The sequence below is a fragment of the Rhinatrema bivittatum genome, chromosome 2 (genome assembly GCF_901001135.1).
Source record: "Rhinatrema bivittatum chromosome 2, aRhiBiv1.1, whole genome shotgun sequence".
NCBI classification, from domain to species: domain Eukaryota; kingdom Metazoa; phylum Chordata; class Amphibia; order Gymnophiona; family Rhinatrematidae; genus Rhinatrema; species Rhinatrema bivittatum.
Genome location: NC_042616.1, coordinates 455,709,515 through 455,735,481, shown reverse-complemented (window position 1 = coordinate 455,735,481; position 25,967 = coordinate 455,709,515). Strand labels below are relative to the sequence as shown.

At 48.8% G+C, this 25,967-nt stretch overlaps 1 protein-coding gene across 16 annotated transcripts in view; it reads left to right on the top strand.

The window, feature by feature from the left end:
* RBFOX2 (RNA binding fox-1 homolog 2) overlaps positions 1-25,967 on the top strand; it is a 932,501-nt gene that overhangs the window by 260,935 nt on the left and 645,599 nt on the right. The window contains exon 1 of one of the 16 annotated variants that reach the window (XM_029590397.1): positions 24,733-25,030. The exons of 13 other annotated variants lie outside the window; for them this stretch is intronic. In XM_029590397.1, the coding sequence (XP_029446257.1) occupies positions 25,013-25,030 (18 nt within the window). In that variant the 5' untranslated portion in view covers positions 24,733-25,012. Of the gene's footprint in view, positions 1-24,732; positions 25,040-25,967 lie in introns of those variants that run through there. 2 more of the 16 variants (XM_029590399.1, XM_029590396.1) reach the window with 2 other exon arrangements.

Genomic DNA, 25,967 nt, shown 5'->3' with positions numbered 1-25,967 from the left:
TAGTGGGTATACCCTCCCACGCGGTGGAGTGGTTCCCGGTAAAAGGTCTATTGCACAATCAAAGGGGCGGTGCTGAGGCAAAATCTCTGCTTTCCTTTTGGAGAAGACCTCCGCAAATTCAGAGTAAGGTGCAGGTGGCATGACGGAAGTATTCAACATGGGCACAGTTGGTGGACATGGAACCTGGAGACAGTTATCGAAACAAAAGGGACTCCAACATGCGATTTGTAGGGAGTCCCAATGGATTATGGGAGAATGGTGTTGTAACCATGGTAATCCCAATACTACTGGGTGAACCGCTTTCTCCAGGATCAAAAAGGATATCTCCTCAGAATGTAGCGCTCCGGTCCGGAGAGTAAGCGGAGCCGTGGAGTTAGAAATACTATCGGGCAACACTGTTCCCTGGATAGACGTAATCCGTGGACGAGTAGGTAATTGAAGTTTATGTACCAAATCGGAAAGAATAAAGTTCCACCCCGCTCTGTAATCAATAAAGGCGAGGGTATTGAAAGACTCTCCAGGGTATTCTAGTGTCACTGGTGTACAAGTACATTGAGGAGCAGCATTAGCACAGCCTAGGAGTAGCTCCTCAGTTTTGCCTAGGCCTTGACATTTTCCGGACGCTCTTTGCATTGGGCCAGGAAGTGACCCTTGCTGCCACAGTATAAGCATAGGCCCAAGGCCCGGCGCCTTCGCCTCTCCTCTGCAGTTAAAGGCGTGCGGCCCAACTGCATAGGTTCCTCCACAGAAGAGTCTGAGTGCGTCGCCCCAGGACTTGACGAGGTCGTCAAAGGTCTAGCGTAGGCAGGTGCCAAAGATATGGGGCGACGTGGTGGACATCCTTCCCTTGCTCTCTGCTGAAGTCGACGGTCGTTCCGGCCAGCAAGATCAATTACTCCGTTGAGGTCATCCGGAATATCCCTGGCCGCCAACTCGTCCTTAATGCGAGGCAACAGACCCTGCAGAAAAACTCCCCAGAGGCTGTCTTCGCGCCATCCTACCTCCATACAGGTCGATACAGTAAAGTGTGCTCCGTCGGAGCACACTGTCAGCCTGCTCTGGACGCGTGTTTTCCCTTACCCCTTATTCAGTAAGGGGAGGAAAACACGCGGCCCACCCGCGGCACCTAATAGCGCCCTCAACATGCAAATGCATGTTGATGGCCCTATTAGGTATGCGCGCGGGATCCAGTAAGTAAAATGTGCAGCCAAGCCGCACATTTTACTCTAAGAAATTAGCGCCGACCCAAAGGTCGGCGCTAATTTCTTCCGGCGCCAGGAAAGTGCACAGAAAAACAGTAAAAACTGCTTTTCTGTGCACCCTTCGACTTAATATCATAGCGATATTAAGTCGGAGGTCCCCAAAAGTAAAAAAAAAATAAAAAAAAAATAAATTGGAATTCGGCCCGCGGCTGTCGGGCCGAAAACCGGACGCTCAATTTTGCTGGCGTCCGGTTTCCGAGCCCGTGGCTGTCAGCGGGCTCGAGAACCGACGCCGGCAAAATTGAGCGTCGGCTGTCAAACTCGCTGACAGCCACCGCTCCTGACAAAAAGGAGGCGCTAGGGACGTGCTAGTGTCCCTAGCGCCTCCTTTTCCCCGTTTTCACCGCGTCACCTCATTTGCATACTGAATCGCCCGCACCGGCGAAGGGCCGGTGCGCGCGCCGGGAGAGCGGGCGTTCGTCCGCTCTCCCGCGGTCTTACAGTATCGACCTGATAGTGAGGGTGCGAAATTCAATTGCGTAGTCTGCCAGGGAATGAGCTCCCTGTCTCAGCTGTAGTAGCTCTGACGTAGCAGTGGGCAAGCGTGCGGGTTCATCGAATGCTTGCTTGAAATTGAGGACGAACTGTTGCAGATTATTCAATAAGGGATCCTGGCGCGCCCACATTGGTGAGGCCCAGCTCAAAGCCTTCCCTTCTAATAGTGACAAGATGTAGGCTATTTTCACAGAGTCTGAGGGAAACTGACCAGGGAGTAGTGAGAACCTTATGTAGCACTGGTTGAAAAATCCCCGGCAGCCCTTGGCGTCTCCTTCGTAACGTGAGGGAGCGGGCCATTGAGTGGGAGCAGTAATGTTCACAGTGGGAGCCAGAGGTGGTAATGGCAGTGGTTCTGGCGGAGTGGCGTCTAGGCGATTCGCCAGCCTTTCGACGGTGCCGGACTGAATGGTGGACCCTTGGGCCGGCCTGGCGGAGGGTGATGGATGGAAGAGAGAGCTACGTGGAGATGGAACAGGCCAGGAGGCGGTACCAAGATGAACATAGGATTAGAGTCTTCACCCTGGAGATCAGATATCCTGCCCCCTGGAAGAGCCCGTGAGGACCCGGACCGCTGGGACTTAGGTGGCAGCAGCGATACCTGAAGAGAAGATAGAACCTTTACCCTGGAGATCAGAGATCCCCCCCCGGGAGGAGCCTGTGAGGACCCGGACCGCTGGGACTTAGGCGGCAGCAGCGAGACCTGAAGAGAAGACGGTGCAGAAGTCGAGGCAGGTGGCAGACACGGAGTATCGGAGGCGAACTGGGTTCAGGAACCAAGGAGACAAGCCGAGAAGAATCCGGAAGATGAGCGGGAACAGGAGCAGCGAGACCAGGACCAGGAACAGCAGGATCAGGATCGCAGCAACTAGTGACTCCCAAGGAGAGAACCTCGTTGCAAGGCAACTTCCTTAGCCAGACACCGGGTTTAAATACTCTGCCGGTGTCTGATGTCGTCTGATGTCATCAAGGAGGCTGGCCGGAGCTTCCTGCAGCTGGGTCTTTTAGAAGACCTCCCTCACGCGCGTGCGTACCCCTGGAGGGTGGAGTCTGAGTCGGGGCTCGGTGGCGTCTCCCTCGTAGGCCCGAGAACCACTGGACCCCGTTGCCGGCCGTGGTGCGAGAATAAGGTAAGGGCCCGTCGCGAGTCTAGCGACCGGGACCGCAACACTCAGGCCATCACTACCGCTAAACCTTCGACATCGACGTTGTCTGAGTCTCTGACAAAGAAGCCCCGTACAGAAAAGGCTTCGTCCTCTTCTGTCTCTGGATCACCGAGGTGTTCCCCCACCTGGACAGGTGCCAGGATTCGCGATTCCACCTTCACCGGTGGACCCTCCGGCTACTCCAGTGCTTCCTCCCACTCCGGATCTGGGTATTCATGCCCCAGGTTTCCGTGAGGAATTGGATCGGATGATCCAAGAGGCCATCGGCAAAGCACTCCAGGGCTTCCAACTTCCATCGATACCGGTACTGGTTCCTCCTCTGGTCACTGATCCGATGCCCATGGTGCTGGCACCGCTGTTGGCTAGAATGGGCAAGTTAATCGGTGCCCTTCTATCGGTGGATCCGAGGAAACCGAGGGACCCGACTCCTTCCTCGCCAATTCCCTTGTCATTGGAGTAAGATGAAGAAACACCGCTCTTCATTCCACCATCGGGAATGCTGCCACTGACACATCCATCGATGTTACTGATTTCATTGGTGCCTCTGTCGATGCCTCCCTCGATGCCAGCCATTCCGCCATCGATGCCCTTGATGCCTCCATCGATGCCTTTGATTCCTCCTTCGGGACTATCAATGCCCAGGCTAGGGCCTTCAGGAATAATCTCGTTACTTCCTTCTGAAGAACATTTGGGAGCTGGTGATGACCCTTATAATCCTTGGACCGATTATTCGTCCCAGGATTCTGATGATCTACCTTTCCAGCCCTCCCCTCCTAATGAAAGGAAGCGTTCTCCTCCAGAGAACCTGGCGTTTATTAATTTCATAAAGGAGATGTCTGAAACAGTCCTATTCCAGCTTCAGACTGAAGAGGACTCTAGACACCAGATGCTAGAGCTTCTACAATTTCTCAATGCTCCAAAGGAATCAAATCCATCCCTATTCATGACATCCTTTTGGACCTTTTGAAGAGAAACTGGGAGCACCCTAGCTTGGTGGCACCTGTTAACCGAAAAGCAGATGCCACCTACTTAGTTCAGTCAGCTCCTGGCTTCCAAAGAACTCAGTTGGATCATCACTCGGTGGTTGTAGAGTCAGCCCAGAAGAGGGCGCCAGACGCTCCAAACCTCATTCATCCATTTCCCCAGAGTAAGATCAGTAGTTCCTGGATGCATTTGGAAGACGGGTATTCCATGGATCAATGCTCATCTCTCGCATTGCATCCTACCAACTCTACATGATCCAATATAATAGGGCCTTGTTCACGAAGATTCAAGACTTTGCTGAGGACTTACCTCTGCAGTTCCAGGACCAACTTCATGTCCTAGCACAAAAGGGCTTAGATGCTGGCAAGCATGAAGTACGATAAGCGTATGACATTTTTGACACCGCTTCCAGGGTGTTGGCAGCCGGTATCAGTGCAAGGAGATGGGCCTGGCTGAAATCTTCAGACCTCAGACCAGAGGTACAAGACAGATTGGCTGATTTACCCTGTGCTGGGGATAATCTTTTCGGTGAAAAGATTCAAGAAGCAGTGGCGCAGTTCAAGGACCACCAAGAGAATCTGCGCCAGCTCTCCTTACTGCCTTCTGATCCCACTTCTTCATCCAAAAGATCTTTTAAGAGGGATTCTAAGAGACAATTCTACCGGCAGAGGAGATACTATCCCCCAGCGTCTAGGGGTCGGCCTTCTAAGCCTTACCAGAAAGGCCAACCTAGGCAGCCTAGAGGGCAGAATTCACAGCCAGCCACTCAACCAGGTCCAGCGGCAGGTTTTTGACTCCTTTCTAGAGAGCAGTATCCAGCTTCCACTTCTGACAATTCCGGTCGGCGGCCGGTTGTGCCACTTCTCCAGCCTATGGCACACAGTCACCACAGATCAGTGGGTACTTGCAGTAATGTCCAAAGGTTACCACCTCAATTTTCTCTCTGTCCCACCGGTTTCCCCGCCTTGGCTGACGTGGGGAACATCCGATCATTCACCACTTTTGGAGCAGGTGGTCTCCCTCCTCCTCCAGTCCCGAGCAATAGAACCAGTGCCCCTCTTAGAACAGAGGCAAGGGTTCTATTCCAGGTATTTTCTGATACCAAAAAAGTCAGGTGGGGTGTGCCCAATATTGGATCTTCACACTCTGAACAAATATCTACAAAGAGAAAAGTTCAAGATGGTAACCTTGGGTTCTCTATTTCCCCTTCTTCAAAGGGAAGACTGTCTCTGCTCTCTAGACCTTCAGCATGCCTACATGCACATTTCCATCACTCCGTCACATCGCAGATTCCTGCGATTCCTAGTAGGCCCAAAACACTTCCAATATCGAGTGTTACCTTTTGGCCTAGCATCTACCCCATGCGTCTTCACCAAGTGCCTCTTGGTGGTAGCAGCCTACCTCAGGAGTCAGTGTCCGCGTCTACCCCTATCTGGACGATTGGTTGATCAGGGCTCCCTCTCGGCATGGTGCACTGACGTCCCTTCACCTAACTTTGCATTCCCTGATCTCCCTGGGTTTTCTCATAAGCTATCAAAAATCCAGACTAGTTCCTTCGCAAACTCTATCGTTCATAGGGGCCGGCTTGGACACTCTAAGAGTGAGAGCTTTCTTACTTCAGGATCAAGCTCTCACTCTCGTTTCTCTGGCCTTTCAACTGCAGTCTCGACAACATTCAGCTGCATGTCATTTCCTGATAGTATTGGGTCATATGGCCTCCACAGTGCATGTCACTCCCATGGCTCGCCTCGCCATGAGAGTAATGCAGTGGACTCTAAGATCGCAGTGGACTCAGTCTTCTCAGCCAGTGTTCTCCACAATCCGCATCACCAAACAGCTCCGTCTATCACTAGCTTGGTGGGCAAACCAATCCAATTTGGTACAAGGCCTCCCATTTCGGATTCCAGAACCTCAAATAACCTTGACAACAGATGCCTCCAGCCTTGGCTGGGGAGCACATGTTGGAAACCTGCAAACTCAGGGCATTTAGTCTCCAGGGGAAGCCAAACACCAGATAAATTTCCTGGAGCTTCGTTCAATCAGATATGCTCTCAGGGCTTTTCAGGATCACCTCTCCAACCAGGTCATACTGATTCAAACCGACAACCAGGTGGCCATGTGGTACATCAATAAGCAAGGGGGAATGGGCTCCTACCTCCTGTGTCAGGAAGCTGCACAGATCTGGGTGGAGGCCCTTTCCCACTCGATGTACCTCAGGGCCACCTACTTGCCGGGAGTAGACAATGTGTTGGCGGACAAGCTGAGTCGCACTTTTCAACTGCATGAGTGGTCCTTCAACCCCACTGTAGCGGACTCACTATTCCAATGTTGGGGTTACCCTCACATAGACCTCTTTGCGTCAATTCACAACAGCAAAATAGGGAACTTCTGCTCTCTCACTCGCAGCCAACACCACCAGCCCAGAGATGCTTTCTCCCTCTTGTGGGCCAGCGGTCTCCTTTATGCGTACCCTCCACTTCCACTCATTTCAAAGACTCAAGACGTTGCGAAGGGACAAGGGTCTAATGATCCACAGCTGCATGAGTCTCATAGCTCTGGCATGGCCCACACAAGTTTGGTGTGTGTATCTTGTCTGACTTTCAGTACATCCTCTAGCCCACCTCTGTTCCAATCTTCTTCTGCTGACTTAGGAAAACGGCTGCTTAAATCACCTGAATCTTCTTTCTCTCAATCTCACAGCTTGGATATTGAGTGCTTGAGAATCACAGACCTGTTACTACCTAAATCTTTTCAAGATATTTTTTCAGCCCAAAAGCCTTCCCCCAGGAGCAGCTATTCCTTTAAGTAGAGTCTGTATTCCAAATAGTGTGCTCAGAATTTATTAGACCCATTCTACTGTGAACCAAAGCACCTCTTATCATATTTATACCTCTTATTGGAATCAGTACTGGCTATATCTTCAGTAAGGGTACACCTGAGTGCCATAGCACTCATCCTTTCATAACAGAGTTCACGAAGGGGCTTGTGGCACATGAAACTTCTGTTGTGTAAACCCCAGGGCCATGAAATTTGAACGTAGTCCTTGCCCCTTTGACGAAGCCGCCCTTTGAACCGTTAGACATGGTGTCGCTGAAATATCTCCCATTGAAAGTGGTTTTTCTAGTCACTGAAAACTTGGCATACAGAGTTAGCAAGCTACAAGCTGTAATACACCTTACATGCAGTTTTTATTTTACAATAAAATGGTCCTCCATATGCATCCCAAGTTCCTTCTGAAGGTGGTCTCCGTTTTTCACATCAGATCAGTTCATTGTGCTGTCGACTTTTTCACTGTGGCCACATGCTCATGATGGTGAGAAGAATCTTTACACATTGGACTAGAAAATTCTCTTAACTACTATAAGAGAAGAACTCTGCCACATCGACAAGCTTCTCAATTCTTGGTCTCATATGACCCTGTTAGACTAGGAACAGAGGTTCTCACAGGACAAGCAGGATGGTAGTCCTCACATATGGGTGACATCACAGGATGGAGCCCAATCGAGGAAAACTTCTGTCAAAGTTTCCAGAACTTTGACTGGCCCCTAATGGGCATGCCCAGCATTGCACTTAACCCTGCAGCCAGCAGGGGTCCCCCTTCAGTCTTCTTTTTTCCTCGCAGGAGTAGCCTCACGGTTAAGGAGCTCTGCAGAGATTCCTGACAGGAATTTTCCTCACGGAATTACTAAACGTTAATTTGCCCCACTGGGGGTCCCTGATCTAACTTTTTCAAGCCACGGTACTCCGGTAAGTTTTTACCCGTTTTTCCGTCGATTACAGTTGTTTGGCCCTCGTGGCCTACTGGCCGTCGACCGTACCGCGGCTCAATTTTTTCCGTGGTGTCGGGGTTCCGTCGGTGCCCAGACTGTAATCGCACCATGTCCATCACAGACCCCCATAAAGTCTGTATAATGTGTCTTGGACGAGAGCACAATGTCTTGACCTGCACCAAATGTGCTTAATGACACCCAAAGGTCGCAAGGCCAGAATGGAGAAGATGGAACTTCTCTTCCGTGCTCAAACCCAGACTCCGTCCATTGCATCGATGTCATCGGAACCGGCCACGTCAGCATCGTCCATCGGCCGGTGACCGTCCGGCATCGACGACATCTCGGCCTTCGATACCCTCTACTCCCCCTCAGGACCGAGGGGATCATAGAGACAAACATCGCCACCGACATAGAAAGTCTCAGACCATTAAGGGAGCAAAATCATCGACCTTGCCATCGTTCGAGCCGCCATCGAAGAAACCCCGTCCAGAAAAGGCACCGACCTTTTCGGCGACCGGGTAACCGAGGCAACCCTCCCACGATGGGTCATCGGGAGCCGCGGCTCTGGAGCCGGGGCTGCTTGCTCCAGGTCTCCGAGAAGAACTGGACCCGATGGTTCAGGAGGCCATTGACAAGGCGATGCAACGACTCTAGGTTCCTCCGGCACCGAGACCGGTACCGATTGTGGAACCGATCACCGACCTGATTCTGGCAGCGTTGGCACCGCTGCTCTCCAGGATGGAAGCGTTAATTGCCGCTTTTCCACCGATGGACCCCGGGTCACCGATGGCGCCGGTGCCCTCCCCGCTCACTCTGTCATCGGGAGGAGAAACACCGTTTCGCATTCCTCCTTCGGGAGTTCTGCCTCAGCCATGGATGCCAATATGTCCATCGCCACCGATCCAACCATCGGTGCCGATACACCCGTCGGCGCCAGCGAGCCATCCATTGATGCCCTCGATGCCTGCGCCGGTGCCTTTGATGCCTTCATCGGTGCCTCCGATTATTCCTTCGATTCCTTCGGAGCCTAGACCAGGACCTTCAGGTATCCCACCATCCCATCCCCCTCTACATCCTAGAGGGGCAGGTGCTGATCCTTATGATACCTGGACTGATTCCTCACCAGACACCGATGATTTGCCTTCACCACCTTCACCCACTGAAAGCAGAAAGCATTCTCCTCCAGAGGACTTTTCCTTTATAAATTTTGTGAAGGAAATGTCTGACTTGGTCCCCTTCCAATTACAGACTGAACAGGATGATAGGCATCAGATGATGGAGTTGCTCCAATTCTTGGATGCTCCCAAAGTAATAACCTCCATCCCTATCCATCAGGTTCATCTGCTTCTCCTGAAGAAGAACTGGGAACATCTGGCTCTATTGCTCCAGTCCACAGGAAAGCTGACACTACCTATTTGGTGCAGCCAGCTCCGGGCTTTCAGAAACCATAATTGGATCACCAGTCTGTAGTGGTAGAATCTGCACAGAAGAGAGCAAAGAGATCAAAGCCTCACATTTCTTTTCCCCCTGGCAAGGAACAGAAGTTTCTAGATGCCATTGGTCGCCGAGTCTTCCAAGGATCAATGCTCATCTCCCGAATTGCCGCTTATCAGCTCTATATGACCCAATATAACAGGGTCATTTTTAAGCAGATACAAGACTTGACTGACTCCCTGCCTCAGCAATTTCAAGAACAGCTCCAAACCTTAGTAAACAAAGGTTTTGAGGCAGGCAAGCATGAGATGAGATCATCTTATGATATCTTTGATACTGCTACTAGCGTATCTGCAGCTGCTATTTCGGCGAGAAGGTGGCTCAAGTCTTCTGATCTTCGCCCTGAGGTACAAGACAGGTTATCCGACCTGCCTTGTGTAGGAGATAATCTGTTTGGAGAACAGATTCAACGGACGGTGGCGGAACATAAGGACAATTACTTCAGCTAGAAGGGTTAGTGAATTACAAGCACTTGTCACGTACTCACCCTATTCTAAATTCCTACATGACGGAGTGGTTCTCCGGACACATCCAAAATTCCTCCCCAAGGTAGTTACGGAATTCCACTTGAACCAATCCATAGTTTTACCCACATTCTTTCCAAGGCCTCATTCTCAAGAAGGAGAAATGGGCCTTGCATACCTCGGACTGTAAACGTGCGCTAGCATATTACTTTGACCGCACTGCAGTCCATAGAAAATCCACTTAACTCTTTGTATCTTTTGATCCAAACAAACCGAGTAAAGCAGTGGGTAAACATACTCTATCCAATTGGCTAGCAGATTGCATACAGTTTTGCTATGAAAGAGCAGGCCTTCATCTCCAAGGGCGAGTAAAGGCGCATTCAGTAAGAGCAATGTCAACCTCAGTAGCACACTATCGTTCAGTGCCAATTCTTGACATATGTAAAGCAGCAACATAGAGTTCTCGTCACACCTTTGCAGCTCATTACTGTTTAGACAAGGAAGGAAGGCAAGATTCAGCCTATGGACAATTTGTCTTAAAGAACTTGTTTCCAGTTTAATCCCAACTCCTCTTGCATCCAACCTGCTGTGATCTTTGGCTGCCTCATTTTCAACAACAATTCTTCACTGTTGCTTCACTACAAAATGACTCAGCCTCTAGCTTGCTAATCACCCATATGTGAGGACTAGCATCCTGCTTGTCCTGGGATAAAGCAAAATTGCTTACCTTGTAATAGGTGTTATCCCAGGACAGCAGGATGTAGTCCTCACGAAACCCACCCGCCACCCCGCGGAGTTGAGTCCCATATGTTTTATTATTTTATTTTTTGCTAAAGCTTATTGCTACATACGAGACTGAAGGGAGACCCCTGTGGCAGAGTATATCATGGCATGCTCAGTGGCCTCACAGTGCCAGTCAAAAGTTTCTAGAAAGTTTTCCGCAATAGGGCTCCATCAATGATGTCACCCATATGTGAGGACTACATCCTGCTGTCCTGGGATAATACCTATTACAAGGTAAGCAATTTTGCTTAACTACTGGTCTGCTTTGTTTCGTCAGAGGAGCTAGAATTGATATATACTGCTGGCTCTGCTGCTCTTTCTTGGGTCCCAGAAAAAAGGTGGCAGAATGCCGTTCTAGGTTTTTCTGCCAGAAATTAAACTCTTGATAATGGACGCAAAAAGGGGTTGAATTAGCAAAAATTTGAAACTTGTGAGCCATAATTCCATTTATCAATGCCAGGGTTGAAACGTTGATAAATTGCAGACTTGTGCCAATTCAGCCCCTTGTTGTGTCTGCCCTTTGCTTTGCAGTGTGTGCTTCAGTGTAGAAACAGAAATGTTGGCAGAAAAGGACCAAATGGTCCATCCAGTCTGCCCATTAAGCTTATGGTAATGTCTGCTGTGCCCTGTAGGTTATGCTATGTTTATCAGTTTCCCACACTGTAATAGACATGGTCCTTGGTTGTTGTTTGAATCCAATTCCCCGTTATGCCTTGCCATTGAAGCAGAAAGCAATGTTAGCCTTGATACGGTTGATGCAATTCTTATTGTCATGCTTGTTTCTCCAGGCCGTATAAGTTGGGGCCTTTGGTCACTGTATGAATCCAATTCTCCTTTCCCCCCTGCCGTTGAAGCATAGAGCAATGATGGAGTTGCATCAACAGTATCAAGGCTTATCAACCTTCCTCTTTTATTCCTTCAATACAGGTAGGGGCTGTGTGCTCCAGGCTCACCCCCTCGCTTTCTCTTCCCTGCAGATTGCTTGAAGGGGGAAGAGCTAGAGAATACCCCTGCTGCTCTGCCTGTTGGAATTGTGCTCCAGGCTGTTCTCCCAGAATTTAAGCCCTGGCTAGATCCTTCCATGTTTTCCATACCTTCCTTGCTGTCTTCCCTGTTGCAGATTTTGGTATCACTGTCAAAAAGACAAAACTTTCCTGACCATCCTTCTGCTATGTTGCTCTTGAAAATGCTGAAAAAAAAAACATCGGGTCTAGGGACCAATCCCTGAGGCACACCACTAGTAATGCTCCTCCCCTTGGATTGAATTCCATTTTCCACTTTTGTTTCCTCCCACTCAACCAGTTTCTAAACCAGTCATTCATTCTAAGGCAGGGCTTCCCCTACCTGTCCTGGGGCCCCATTCAGTTTTCAGGATATCCACTATGAATATGAATGAGATAAATTTGCATAAACTAAGTCTCCATGATATGCAAATTTATCTCATGAATATTTGTGGTGGATATTGTGAAAACTCAACTGGGGGCCCACAAACAGGTTCTCGAAGCCCTACCTTAGAATGAGTGATTAGTTTAGAAACTGGTTGAGTGGGAGGCAACAAAAGATAGTGGAAAATGGAATTCAATCCAAGGGGGGAGGAGCATTACTAGTGGTGTGCCTCAGGGATTGGTCCCTAGACCAGTTTTTTTCAACATTTTCAAGAGCAACGTAGCAAAATCTGCGTGAGATAAATTTGCATATCATAGTCAGTATATGCAGATTTATTTCATTTATATTCATAGTGGATATCCTGAAAACCTGACCAGCTAGGTGTGTCCTGAGGACTGGGTTGAGAACCACTGCTTTAGATGATCTCTGAGAACAGGAACCCTCCAGAAAACTGCTAAGTGAACCCTAGCCAGGGGTTATGCCTTTCTCCCAGGACAAGCAGGATGGTAGTCCTCACATATGGGTGACATCAGTTGGAGCCCATCATGGAGCACTGAGCTTGCCCAGCATGCCACTGACCCTGTAGCCACCAGGGGTCCCCCTTCAGTCTCTTTTTTTTGTGCGCAGCAGTTACCTCGTGGTTTAGGAGCTCTGAGAAATTTCTCACAACTTTCCTCACGGAGCTATTTGAAATTTATCTTCTTAAAATATCCCTCACCGGCATCCCCCATTGTGCTCTGTTCCCTCTGACGCTCGGTAAATGGGTTTTCCCGTACTTGCGGTTGGTACCCGGTGGCTTATCGCCTCGGTGCCCAACGGTCACCGACCGCACGCCTGCCATTTTTCGGCATGGCGACCGGGTTTAGAAAATGCCCCAAGTTTCCAAGGACCATGTCTACAATGGACCTGCATGAAGTTTGCGTTTTGTGCTTAGGCTCCTCGCATGACGTCCGATGCCCCAGTTGCGCACAAATGACCCCCAAAGGCCATCGCGCTCGCCTGGATAAGATGGAGCAGTTGTTTGCTTTAAAACGTACCACTCCATCGACGCAATTCAAGCGCCACCGACCATGGGAGGGTCCATCGACCTCTGATATGTTTCGCCATGTACACCATGGATAGGGTGACCGTCCGTTACTGACTCCATCAAAGACCATCAGTGTCATTGTCCTCTGTGCCAGAGAAGGACTGGACTGAGCACAGAGGAAAACACCGGCACAGACGGGCGTCCCTGACCGGTGGATACCGCAGCGGCATAGACTTCCATCGAGCCGCCTGCGAAGAGGGCCCGGGGAGAGGAGCCCCATTCCTCCTCTGGACCCAGGACCCCTAGGCGTTCCCCACCGATACTGGTGCTGGGCACCGAGACTCCACGGGCCCCCATGGAAACTGGTGATGCCTAGCCTGCCTCCTACCCCAGTAGCTGTGCCATCCATGGTCCAAGAGGCAGTGCTTGATAGCCTTACGAGGCTTCCAGCCAGCGCCGGCCCCCATACCGGCCCCGGAACCTGCTCCGTCGATGTTCGCACCACTACTCGAGCGCCTTAATATGCTAATCTGTGCCTTACCACCTCCTCTGCCACTGGACACGCTGGCACTGAGTTGTCCATCGAGGCCTCTGCAGATCCCAAATCCAATACCAGGTTCCCTGGAGGAGGAAGAATCGATTTCTGGCCAGATCCCTCCATGGGAACCATCAATGCCGGAGCCCATGCCAGGGCCATTGGGGCTACCGGTGCCCAAGCGCACCTCATCTGCTCCGGTGCCCTCGATGCCAGCACCGATTCCATCGATGCCTTCCTGCCCTCTTGGCTTTGGTATACTTCCTCTCTCAGGAAGTCCACCGGGAGAAGGGGAAATTCCCTATTATCCATGGGAAGATGCATTCTCAGAGAATTCTTCACGAACTTCTGAGGACTTGCTCTCAGAGCCTTCACCCCCGGAAGAAAGGCAACTATCTCCTCAGGAAGACTTCTTCTTTGCTAGTTGTGTCAAAGAGATGTCTGAGACTATCACTAGTTACGGAGGAAGACGCTCGCCTCAAGATGTTGGAGGTCTTACAATTCGTAGATGCTCCAAAGGAAACAATGGCAATACCAGTGCATGAAGTTCTTCTAGACCTCTTGCACTGCCTGTGGAACCATCCAGGTACAGTACCTCCAGTCAATAGAAAGACAGATGCTATGTACCTGGTCCAACAAGCCCCAGGTATTCAGAAAAGTCAGCTGCCCCACTACTCTGTAGTCATGGAATCAGTTCAGAAAAGGGCTAAATGATCTGCCCCTCCTGGAAAGGATCAGAAGGCATTGGTTACGTTGGGACAAAGTGTTTTCCTAGGGTCCATGTTGATAGCGCGAATAGCAGCATATCAATTATACATGTCCCAATATAGTAGAACTATCTGGAAACAAGTCCAGGAGTTTGCGGAGACATTACCTCAGCAACAACAGGAGACTTTGTCCTCCATCCTACAAAAAGGATTGGAAGCAGGCAAATATGAAGTCAGAGCTGCCTATGATTCTTTTGAAACAGCATCCAGAGTCTCGGCAGCTGGCCTGGCTCAAGGCCTCATACCTATGCCTGAAAATGCAGGACAAACTGACAGATCTATCCTGTACAGGAGACAACTTGTTTGGGGACAAGATCCAGGATGCAGTGGCCCAGTTAAGACCACCATGAGACCCTGCACCAGTTGTCAACTGTCTCCCCAGATGTTCCCTCTGTAACCCGCAGGGTCACATGTAGGGAACCCAGGAAACAATTCTACAGGCCACGCAGATATTACCCTCCTGCATCCCGTGCACGACCGGCTCGGGCACCTCAGAGGGGACATGCTCGCCAAGCGAGAACACTTAGACCGCAGCCAGCTCCACATGCTGGCCCTGCGGCTGGATTTTGACTCCTTTCCAGAGAACAGCAGCCATTCTCCAGTGGGGGGCTGCCTTTGCCACTTTGCAACAAATTGGCACCCAATTACCACGGATCAGTGGTATTTGGGTGTCCAATTGGGTGCCAATTTGGGTGTCCAATTGGGTGCCAATTGGGTGCCAATTGGGTGTCCATCATAGCCCACGGTTTCCATCTAAATTTTTCATAAATACCCCCCGGACTTCCCACCCAATCCATTCTGGAGTTGGGATGATCACACAGGAATACTCGAATCAGAGCTTTTGACCCTTCTGTCGGTCAGAGCCATGGAACCGGTTCCACTGAATCAGCAGGGAAAGGGGTTCTACTCCAGATATTTCCTAATTCCAAAAAAGACCGGTGGCCTCTGGCCTATTCTGGATCTCTGTGCCTTGAACACATTTCTTCACAAGGAAAGGTTCAGAATGGTATCCCTGGGCACCATGCTTCCTCTGCTACAACAAGGGGATTGGCTCTGCTCTCTGGACCTTCAAGACACATACGCCCACATTGTAATCTTCCCATCTCATTGCAAATATCTGCGATTCGTGGTGGGTCACAGTCACTATCAATACAAGGTACTGCCATTTCGCCTGACCTCTGTGCCCCGAGTCTTTACGAAGTGCCTGGCAGTCGTGGCTGCACAGTTACACAGCAGAGGCGTATACGTTTTTCCATACCTGGACAACTGGCTCATAAAAACCAAGTCCAAACAAAGAGCCCTCGACTCCCTCAGTCTCACCATAAGACTTCTGAACTCATTGGGATTTTTAATCAATTACTCCAAATCCTATTTGACTCCGTCTCACCATCTCTCCTTTATAGAAGCAGACCTAGACACGACGCTATCCAAAGCATTCTTACCCGACAACTGCACAATTATGCTGTCCAAACTTGCCAGTTTTATCCGCTGTCGGAAAAGAGCCTCCGCTGGCCAGCTACTCAAATTGCTCGGCCATATGGCATCAACAGTCCATGTCACCCCAATGGTACGCCTCACCATGAGAGTGATACAATGGACTCTGGAATCTGTGGCGACAAGCTACTCAACCGCTGTCGTCCCTGGTGCACATAACCAGCCAGCTTCGTCTGTCCCTTGCATGGTGGACACAGAAAGCCAACTTACAAGTGGGTCTTCCTTTCCAGCAACCGGCTCATCGGGTGACCTTAACTACGGACGCCTCCAACCTAGGTTGGGGAGCCCAAGTCTAAGGCCTTCAAACTCAAGGGACATGAACAGCAGCCGAAGCAACCTCTCGGATCAACTTTCTGGAGTTTCGGGCGATGCAGTACACCCTTTATGCATTCTAGGACTGCCTCTCCAACAAAGTTGTCTTGATTCAAACAGACAGCCAAGTTGCAATGTGGTACCTAAACAAACAGGGGGGCACGGGCTCTTACCTGCTGTTCCAGGAGGCGGCGCAGATCTGGGCCTGGGCCCTGTCGCATTCCATACTTCTGCGAGCCACTTATCTAATGGGCACACAGAATGCACTGGCAGACCGCCTCAGCTGACTTTTCCAGCACCAAGAGTGGTCTCTGGATTCCTTGGTCGCGAGCAGAATCTTCCACCGGTAGGGTCAGCCGACCATCAACCTCTTTGCGTCCAGTCAGAACCACAAAGTGGAACGCTTCTGCTCCCTGCTCAGGGACCAAGAAGCACCAACCATGGATGCCTTCGCCCGTCCCTGGAACACAGGCCTGCTTTATGTGTATCCTCTGATTTTGCTAATATTCAAGACTCTCGTGAAGCTATAACAGGACCAGGGCTTAATGACACTCATAGCCCCGTATTGGCTGCGCCAAGTTTGGTTCCCTATACTTCTCGACCTTTCTGTCCAGGACCCCCATTCACCTGGGCACGTCACCCAACCTCATAACACAGAATCACGGCAAGTTACGCCACCCAAACCTCCAGACCCTGCTTCTGATGGCCTGGATATGGAAAAGTTGATACTACAACCACTCAATCTTTCAAGTGACGTCTCTCAAGTCCTCATAGCTCTACGGAAGCCTTCCATGCGGAAATCCTACTGTTCTAAATGGAAGAGGTTTACCTTGTGGTGCACACAGAACGGCTTGGATCCCTTTGCTTGCCCCATATCAAATCTGTTAGACTATCTCTGGCACCTCTCGGAATCTGGTCTCGAGACATCATCTATCCGAGTACATCTTAGTGCCATCTCTGCTTACCATCAGGGAGTAGGGGATGCCCCGATAACGACTCAACCCCTAGTGAGTTGCTTCATGAGAGGCTTATTACAGCTTAAGCTTCCTCTTCGGCCACCGGTCATGGCATGGGACTTCAATGTTGTCCTTGCAAGACTCATGCATACTCCTTTTGAACCCTTGCACTCCTGCGAACTCAGATACCGTACATGGAAGGTACTTTTCCTAGTAGCCATCGCGTCTACTCGCAGGGTAAGTAAGTTACAGACCCTTGTGACTTACTCACCCTATACAAGGTTCCTCCATGACCGGGTGGTTCTTCGCATTCACCCTAAGTTCCTTCCTAAGGTGGTAACAAACTTCCACTTAAATCAGTCCATAGTCTTGCCCACTTTCTTCCCAAGGCCGCACGCTCACCCGGGTGAGTGAGCTCTGCACACTTTGGATTGAAAGCGTGCACTTGCATTTTATTTAGACCACACCACAGTCCATAGGAAGTCTGCCCAACTCTTTGTCTTTTTTGATAAAAACAAACTTGGAGTTGCAGTGGGCAAGCAGACACTCTCTAACTGGTTGGCAGACTGCATTGCATTCTGCTACAAACAAGCAGGCCTTCCACTACAGCGACGAGTGAAGGCACACTCCGTCAGAGCAATGGCAACATCAGTAGCACACTACCGTTCAGTACCGATTGCCGACATCTGCAGGGCTGCAACATGGAGCTCTCTCCACACCTTCGCAGTTCACTTCTGTCTAGACAAGGCTGGACAACAGGATTCTGTCTTTGGCCAGTCTGTCCTAAGGAATTTATTCCCAGTGTAGAAACCCAACTCGTCCTACCTCGACCCGCTGTGAATTTCAGGCTGCCTCATCATTGCCAACAGCACCACAGTTGTGCCTGTTGCACATTTTGAGTGCTTGTTGGCCTCCTTTCTTATGAGTCAGCCTGTAGCTTGCTATTCACCCATATGTGAGGACTACCATCCTGCTTGTCCTGGGAGAAAGAGTTGATTACCTGTAACAGGTGTTCTCCCAGGACAGCAGGATGTTAGTCCTCACGAAACCCACCCGCCACCCCGCAGAGTTGGGTTCGCTTACATTTTATTTTTTGCTCGTACTTTTGCTACAAATGAGATTGAAGGGACCCCTGGTGGCTACAGGGTTAGTGGCATGCTGGGCAAAGTTCAAAGTTCTAGAAACTTTGACAAAAGTATTCCGTGACAGGCTCCATCTGATGATGTCACCCATATGTGAGGACTAATATCCTGCTGTCCTGGGAGAACATCTGTTACAGGTAAGCAACTCTACTTTATTGCTAAACCAGGTAACCAAAGCTGCTCCATGGACAATGGAAAACTGTATTTGGCATTTCCTCTTGAACTGCCTTAAACATGCTGCTACAATCCAGAGTTTTACTGTGGATCTATTTATTCTCAGAGTTAAAGCTGTTAGATTAACAACCATGACTAAACTCTATTTAGATCTAGGCTATGAGGTGCCACCTAAATTTAAGTTATATTGTGATTTTGCTGCTACTCAAAACTGTTTACACCTTTGTAATGTGAAGCTGCAAATGATCTTTTTGTAGGCTAATTTTCTAATATGCTGTAACATGCTTTTGAGTGAAGCTTGAATTAAAAAAGGCAGGATTTATACTACAGAGGTTCGACTAATTGGGCTGTAGTTGCCAGCCTCTTCCTTACTTCCACTTTTGTGAAGAGGAACTAAATCCACCTGTTTCCAGTCCCCCAGAGCTACTCCTAACTTTAAAGAAGCATTGAAAAGTCAGCTAGCAGTACTGCTCTTACGTTCCCTTGATACAACTCAACTATATCCTGTCCAGCCCCATCATTTTATCTACTTTAAGTTTAGCTAGCTCCTCATGGAGACAGTTTTTTTAAAATTGAGGTTTTACCCCTCTTCCAACCCTGTGTGTGTTCATTTTATGTGGCCCTGCTCCTGACTTTTTCACAGTGAACAATGACCAGAACTTTTTGTTATGCAAGTCAGCTTCTTCTTCAGCCTCTGCATATCCCTCCCCTTTCTCCTGATATGCACTTTTGCACTTCCTCCTGTCATATCTTTAAAAAGAAGCTCCCTCCCCCACCCCTTTTTGCTGTATGTGGTATTTTTTTCTTCCATTTACGTCTCCTATCCCCTCCACCTCATCCACCTATCCATTCATCCATATAAGGAGTGCAAAGAAAGGGTAGGAGGGGTAAGATAAAAAATCTGAAAGGACTGAGAAAAAGTAACAGCTGATGCAAAATGATGCACTCAGTTTTGCACACATTTATTATATGAAAAATCTGTAGCCAATGCAGCGAGCAGTATTGTCTAAATTATCAAGAAGGTTGCTCATGCTGTAACATAGCAGAAAAAGACCAAAATAGTCCATCTAGTCTGCCCAGCAAGCTTCCCACGGTAGTAACTGCTGCTCCGTGCAGATTACCCCCAAGCTTTTTTATTTATTCCCATCCTCTAGCCTTTAGGGATCCAGTGTTTTATCCCATGCCCCTTTGAAATCCTTCATAGTTTGTCTTCACCACTTCCTCCGGAAGGGCATTCCCGGCATCCACCACCCTCTCAGTGAAGAAATATTTCCTGACATTGGTTCTAAGTCTTCCTCCCTGGATTTTCAAATCGTGACCCCTAATTCTACTAAATTGTTTCCAATGGAAAAGGTTTGTTGACGACCATGGATCATTAAAGCCTTTCAAGGTCTGTATCATATCACCCCTGCTCTTCCTCTCCTCCAGGGTATACATATTCAGGTTCTGCAAAAAATATTGCTAGCAGTAATTTTATGGGTTTGACAGTTGCTTGGCTTTGATTATAAATATTATTTCCCTTAACATTTTAAGGCTTGGGGGTAACCTGCATGGTATAGCAGTTACTACCCTAACTCTCTAACTTGCTGGGCAGACTGGATGGCCCATTTGGTCTTTTTCTACCATTGTTACTATATTATATATACAAACAAGCCGTTAAGCCCGTAACAACGGGCTACATTTAAAAAATTTTTTTTGGTCCATTTCCTTCCCACTCCCTCCCCCCTCATTCTCCCTCCCACCTCTATTCTCCCTCCCACCCTCTCACCTCCCCCCTCTAGTCTCCCTCCCTCTCTCCTCACTTCCCTCCCCCCACTCTCTCCTCCCTCCACCTCCCCTCCCTCCCCTCAGCCACTCCCCCTCTCTCAATCCCCTCCCCTTTCAGCTCATCCACAACCGGCAGACGGAAGATCTCCCGGGGGTCCCTCCCTCCCTCAGGCGCGCCGCAGCCGCTCCTCCCAGTGCCATTTTTTTTTTCGGGCACGCTCCGCTCTGACCGACGTGCTCGCCCGCACATGCGCGGTAGAGCTGCTCTCTACTGTGCATTTGCAGGTCCGTCGGTCAGAGCCCATTTATAAGGTAGATAATGTGTGAACAATATCATGCACTAAAGTTGGTGCCCTCACTTGGAAATTCCTTGCTAATGATGGTATTATGTATTACTCCCCAATGCATAGAGAGGTGGTGGTTTGCCTCATGTTTTCTTAGTACTTAAATGTAAATCCTAATCTGAGTTAGAGAAAGTTTTCATCACTAGTACTAGTCTAGGGGTGGAAGCTGCAGATCTGGTGCCAGGACCTGTTATATAGATTTTATGTATAGAAAACATGTTTTGTGTACAAGAAAACCTGTTTTACATACATAAAATATGATTCTTGTGTGCACATAATGCTCTCTGCATTGAAAACATTTTTTGTGTGCATAAGTATTTTATGCATAGAAAACATTTATTGTATTTATATACTGTCATTCTGAATCAATCACAACTGTTTACAATACAAGATAAAAACATATAAATACATTAATACTTAAATTAAGAACAAATTAAAAGAGTAAGCCTCAATCAATCCTTTTCCACGCCCATCATGAATAGTCTGCTGAAACAGTAAAATATTAATCTAAGCATTCATCGCGTTAATATAATATGCTTGTTTTAAAAGCCAAGTCTTCACATTTTTTTTAAACTAAAAATCATTTTTGCAACCATAATTCAGTGGGGAGAGAATGCCACAATTTTGGTCCAGCAATTGATATAGCTCTTTCTCTCACCTCACTCAAATGCGCCCTTTGAATCGAGGGCACTATTAAAAAACCTTTTCGGGTCGATCCTGTAAGGCCGCGGTAATAACAGTGCGGCAGTGTCAGGCGCACCCTTCCTCCCCGCACGCACAGTTCTCTTCACTAACTCCCCGATACTCTCCTCTAATCGCATGCAAATGCATGCCGCGGCTTTAAAGCGGTAGGGAAGGGTTATGCCCGCGTAACCCATTTTACTGTATAGGCGCTTAATACAGCGCCTATACAGTAACCAGGGTGCGCTGGTACCTGTCATTTCAAATGACATTTGAAATGACAGGCACCATGAAGTGAAAAAAAAACAACCCAAAATATGTAAAAACCTGAGTGTTCAAAAAATTTTTTTTTTAAATACCTGTCGGAGGGCCGCGTGGGTCCAGGCGGCTGGCGGGCGGGAGCGGGGTGGTCGCGTGTTTAATCTAGGCCGCGGGCGGGTGGGCGCCTGTTCCAGGCGGCGGGGGCGGGTGGACACGCGTTAGTTCGAGACGGCCGGCGGGTGGTCGCGTGTTAAATCTAGGCCGGGTCGCACAGGCGCGCATTCATTCATCCAGGCGGAGGAGCCGGCGGCAAAAGCCGCCGGCTCCGCCTGAATGAATGCGCGCCTGTGTGACCCCTGCGATTCGGCGCTCAAGGCAGTCACAGCATTCATTCACTGCCGGTGGGGGCTGCCGGGGCAGCCCCCCACCGGCAGTGAATGAATGCGACCCCTGCGATTCGGCGCTCAAGGCAGTCACATGCCGTGACGTCATGGCATGTGACTGCCTTGAGCGCCGAATCGCAGGGGTCGCACAGGCACGCCTTCATTCACTGCCGGTGGGGGCTGCCCCGGCAGCCCCCACCGGCAGTGAATGAAGGCGCGCCTGTGCGGACCCGGCCTAGATTTAACACGCGACCACCCGCCGCCCACCGACCGTCTCGAACTAACGCGTGTCCCGCCGCTGCCGCCTGGAACAGGCGCCCACCCGCCCGCGGCCTAGATTTAACACGCGACCACCCGGCTCCCGCCGCCGCCGCCCGTCTGGACCCACGCGGCCCTCCGACAGGTATTTAAAAATTTTTATTTTTTTTTCTGACAGGTTTTATGTGTCCCACATCATTACATTTTCTCGATCATCTCTGTATCGCTTTTTTTTTTATTGTGTTTTATTGTTTTTGAGTGTCTTAAGCGGTGTCGATGGATTTGTTACTAGACTCACAGTCCTAACTCCTACTAGGGGGAGGCGGTAAACTAACACGTTACGGCCGCGGCAAAACAGTGCGTTACTAATGAGAGAACCTGAGCGCGCGTTACGGTATCGGAGGGGAATAGCTAATTCCTTCATTAAATATGTACACCCTGGAGGAAAGGAGGAGCAGAGGTGATATGATACAGACTTTCAGATACTTGAAAGGTTTTAATGATCCAAAGACAACAACAAACCTTTTCCATAGGAAAAAAATCAGCAGAACCAGGGGTCACGATTTGAAGCTCCAGGGAGGAAGATTCAGAACCAATGTCAGGAAGTATTTCTTCACGGAGAGGGTGGTGGATGCCTGGAATGCCCTTCCGAAGGAAGTGGTGAAGACCAGAACTGTGAAGGACTTCAAAGGGGCGTGGGATAAACACTGTGGATCCATAAAATCAAGAGGCCGTCAATAAAGAGTGGGTGTCTAGCCAGAATGACGGCTACTGCCTGGAGACAATACCCTTATTCAATAAACATACACATGGTTACTGTGACTCCAACATCGCTCTAAGCTACAACAGCAAGAGGAAATGTGGAAAAAAGGATTTGCACTCACAAAGTGGGGAGTAGCTGGCTTGTTACGGTGGTTACTACCCCAAACCAAATAAGCCTGATACTTCACTTTCAATGCATATCCAGCATAGCTCTCTGCTTCAACTGCAGGGGAGAAGAAAAACGGATACTTCACGCATAGCTCTCTGCTTCAACGGCAGGGGAGAAGAAAAACTGATACTTCACGCATATCCAGCATAGCTCCCTGCTTCAACGGCAGGGGAGAAGAAAAACTGATACTTCACGCATATCCAGCATAGCTCTCTGCTTCAACGGCAGGGGAGAAGAAAAACTGATACTTCACGCATATCCAGCATAGCTCTCTGCTTCAACGGCAGGGGAGAAGAAAAACTGATACTTCACGCATATCCAGCATAGCTCTCTGCTTCAACGGCAGGGGAGAAGAAAAACTGATACTTCACGCATATCCAGCATAGCTCTCTGCTTCAACGGCAGGGGAGAAGAAAAAAGGATTCGCACTCACAAAGCGGGGAGTAGCTGGCTTGTTACGGCGGTTACTACCCCAAACCAAATAAGCCTGATACTTCACTTTCAGTGCACATCCTGCTTCAACGGCAGGGGAGAAGAAAAACTGATACTTCACGCATATCCAGCATAGCTCTCTGCTTTCAACGGCAGGGGAGAAGAAAAACAACCAATAAGGGCTGAATAACAGTCTGGGTAAAACAAATAAGCATGGGTGTAGCTTGCTTATTGCGGCGGTTACTACCCCTACTACCCCTAACTAATCAAGCTTGATATTTCACTTGGTTGCAGCTCCATCACTGCTCTCTACATTAATGGTGGGGGTGGAAGGGAAATAGAACCAAAGAGCTAAGAGAAACAGATAAGTATGAGAAAAAAATGTGAAGCTTGCTGGGAAGACTGGATGGGCCGTTTGGTCTTCTTCTGCCGTCATTTCTATGTTTCTATATTATACAGCTAATTCGTTCATTTACATGCCGGGTGGGGAAGGGTTACGAGTCTGTTTTAAGAAGCGCTACGGACGCGCGAAACTGGAGACTGTATCGCTGGTTTGCCTTACGCGTCCGAATTGTGCGCAGCAAGCTCGTTACACACGAGAAATCTTCAAATGAATGTTACTGTATCGAGCTGCTTGTTTGCAGATCCGAATTTTGTTGAGGGGTATGTAAATGGATAGCGCCATTCAGTCTTATTATAAATATGTGCTCAAATAGTTTTCCAGGCATATGATTTACAGACCCAAACAATACTTTTTGCGTGGAAAACATTTTTGTACACATAGGCATTGAAAATGTGATTTGTACACACAAATCATGTTTTGTGTGTGTAAACTTGTTTTTCTGTGCACATTTTCTGGTTTTTACATATTTTTAATGAATTATAAGTACTGTATTGGGTGTTAATGTACATGCTATTTTTTTTTAGAAACTGTACACTGAATTTCAGTGCCTAGTTTTAATGCTGACCATAAAGGGAAGAAAGATGGAAAATGAGTGAAAAAAAGATGACGTTTGGATCTCTAGTGGCAGCATTAAGTGGCAGTTGTAGTAGGAACAGCTCAGCAGAGGGAGGAAACAAACAGCTCAAGATGGCAATCTCTTCTCACTTGTTAAAGTTAGGTGCATAACAGTAGTACGTATGCTCTGGAAAAAAAATTAGCAGCACCTTCGACCAGAAACCAGACCTAGAGAAAAGGGAGCAAGCAAAACCGTAGTTTAAAGAAAATGAGGTACAACGCACATAGAAAAGGATAGTAAAGATAAGAATGAGGCAGACAGAAATGGTGGGAGTATGAGACGGGCGCAGAGCTAAAAAGGCTGAGCGATCGGAGGAAGTAACTGCGCTGTTCCTCCTCTTCCCGCAGGCTGCTGGCTTGTGACTGGAAGTCAGAGCTTGGCGGTAGCCTACAATGCAGGGGAAGGTGGAGGCATGGACAGTAAAGGAGGAGGGGAGAGTGAGAGGAGTGGCCGGGCTCTGATTAATTACCCGAGGCCTTAGGAGGTGGAGCTTATACCAGCCATCTGCCTGAGAGAGGACGGGGAAAGAAAGGAAGAAGCAAGCACGAGAGAGTGAGAGGGAAAGAAAAGGCAAAAACGAGGAATAAAATCACGCGAAAAGACGACAAAAGAGCTTTCGAGGCTGCTGCGGAAGATCTGCGAGCGAGTAGGCGGTTAGGAGGGAGCTGCGGTAGCTCGGGAACCAGACTTTTATTTCTCGCCCTCTCTCACTGCCGCATTGGTTTATGGAGAAAAAGAAAATGGTAACTCAGGTATGGTGTGGTAGCTGCAGTGCTCGAGACTGCTGGCTTGATGTAGGTGGGGGTAGTAGGGATCGGATGAAAGAAATGACGGGGTTGTCACTAGAGCTGCCTTCCCCATGTTTTGCCTTTTCTGCCTGAATTTTCACCCTACAGCTTTCTGTTTCCTGCGCAGAGCAGCTGCAACCAGCCCGCCCTATAGGGAATGGTATCACTCCTTTGTCTCCGTGTTGTGTGGAGCATGGGAGGGGGACTGCAGAGGTGCCGAGGTTGGCTTTTAGCAGGAGGAGGCGGGGAGAGAGCACGAAGATTAAAGGTTAAAAGTAGAATTTTGGGATGGACGAAGGGAGGGGCCTGGGGAATCCTCAATTTCTTTCCACCGCTTTCTAATTTTAACTTGTTTTTGTACGGAACTCGGTTTCTTGGTCTTGCAATAGGTAACGCGATTGTGACTGCGTACTTTTCTATACATATGTGTATGATGAGTCTTGAAGAAAGAGAGACGGGATATTATTTGCTACGGCAAAAAGGGTTGTAAACAACTATTGTATGTTGGGAGGTGAAAGAAATCTGTTGTATAAAGGAAGAGAAAAAAAGACCTGGCCTTTTTTGAATACTGAAGATTGAGATTAGATTTGCTTAAAAAAAATAGGTAGATTAAGAAATTCTCAGCGTTTTCTGCAGATCAGGAGCAAGGTTCCTATAGGGTTGGGAATTTTGTTCCATTGTTTCTTCCCTAGTCCCTTAAAAAGCACTCTGTTAAATCTGAGGCATTAAAAAATTATTTAATTAAAATGAAATCCATTTCCATGAATTCTTTTTTTTTTTTTTTTTTTTTTGCTTTTTTTGTGAAGGAGGAGGATGGCTGCAAGGGCATGGTGTAAAACACATGGACATGCCTCAGCCAAGGACATCAGTGAAAATGTAATTTTTTACATCC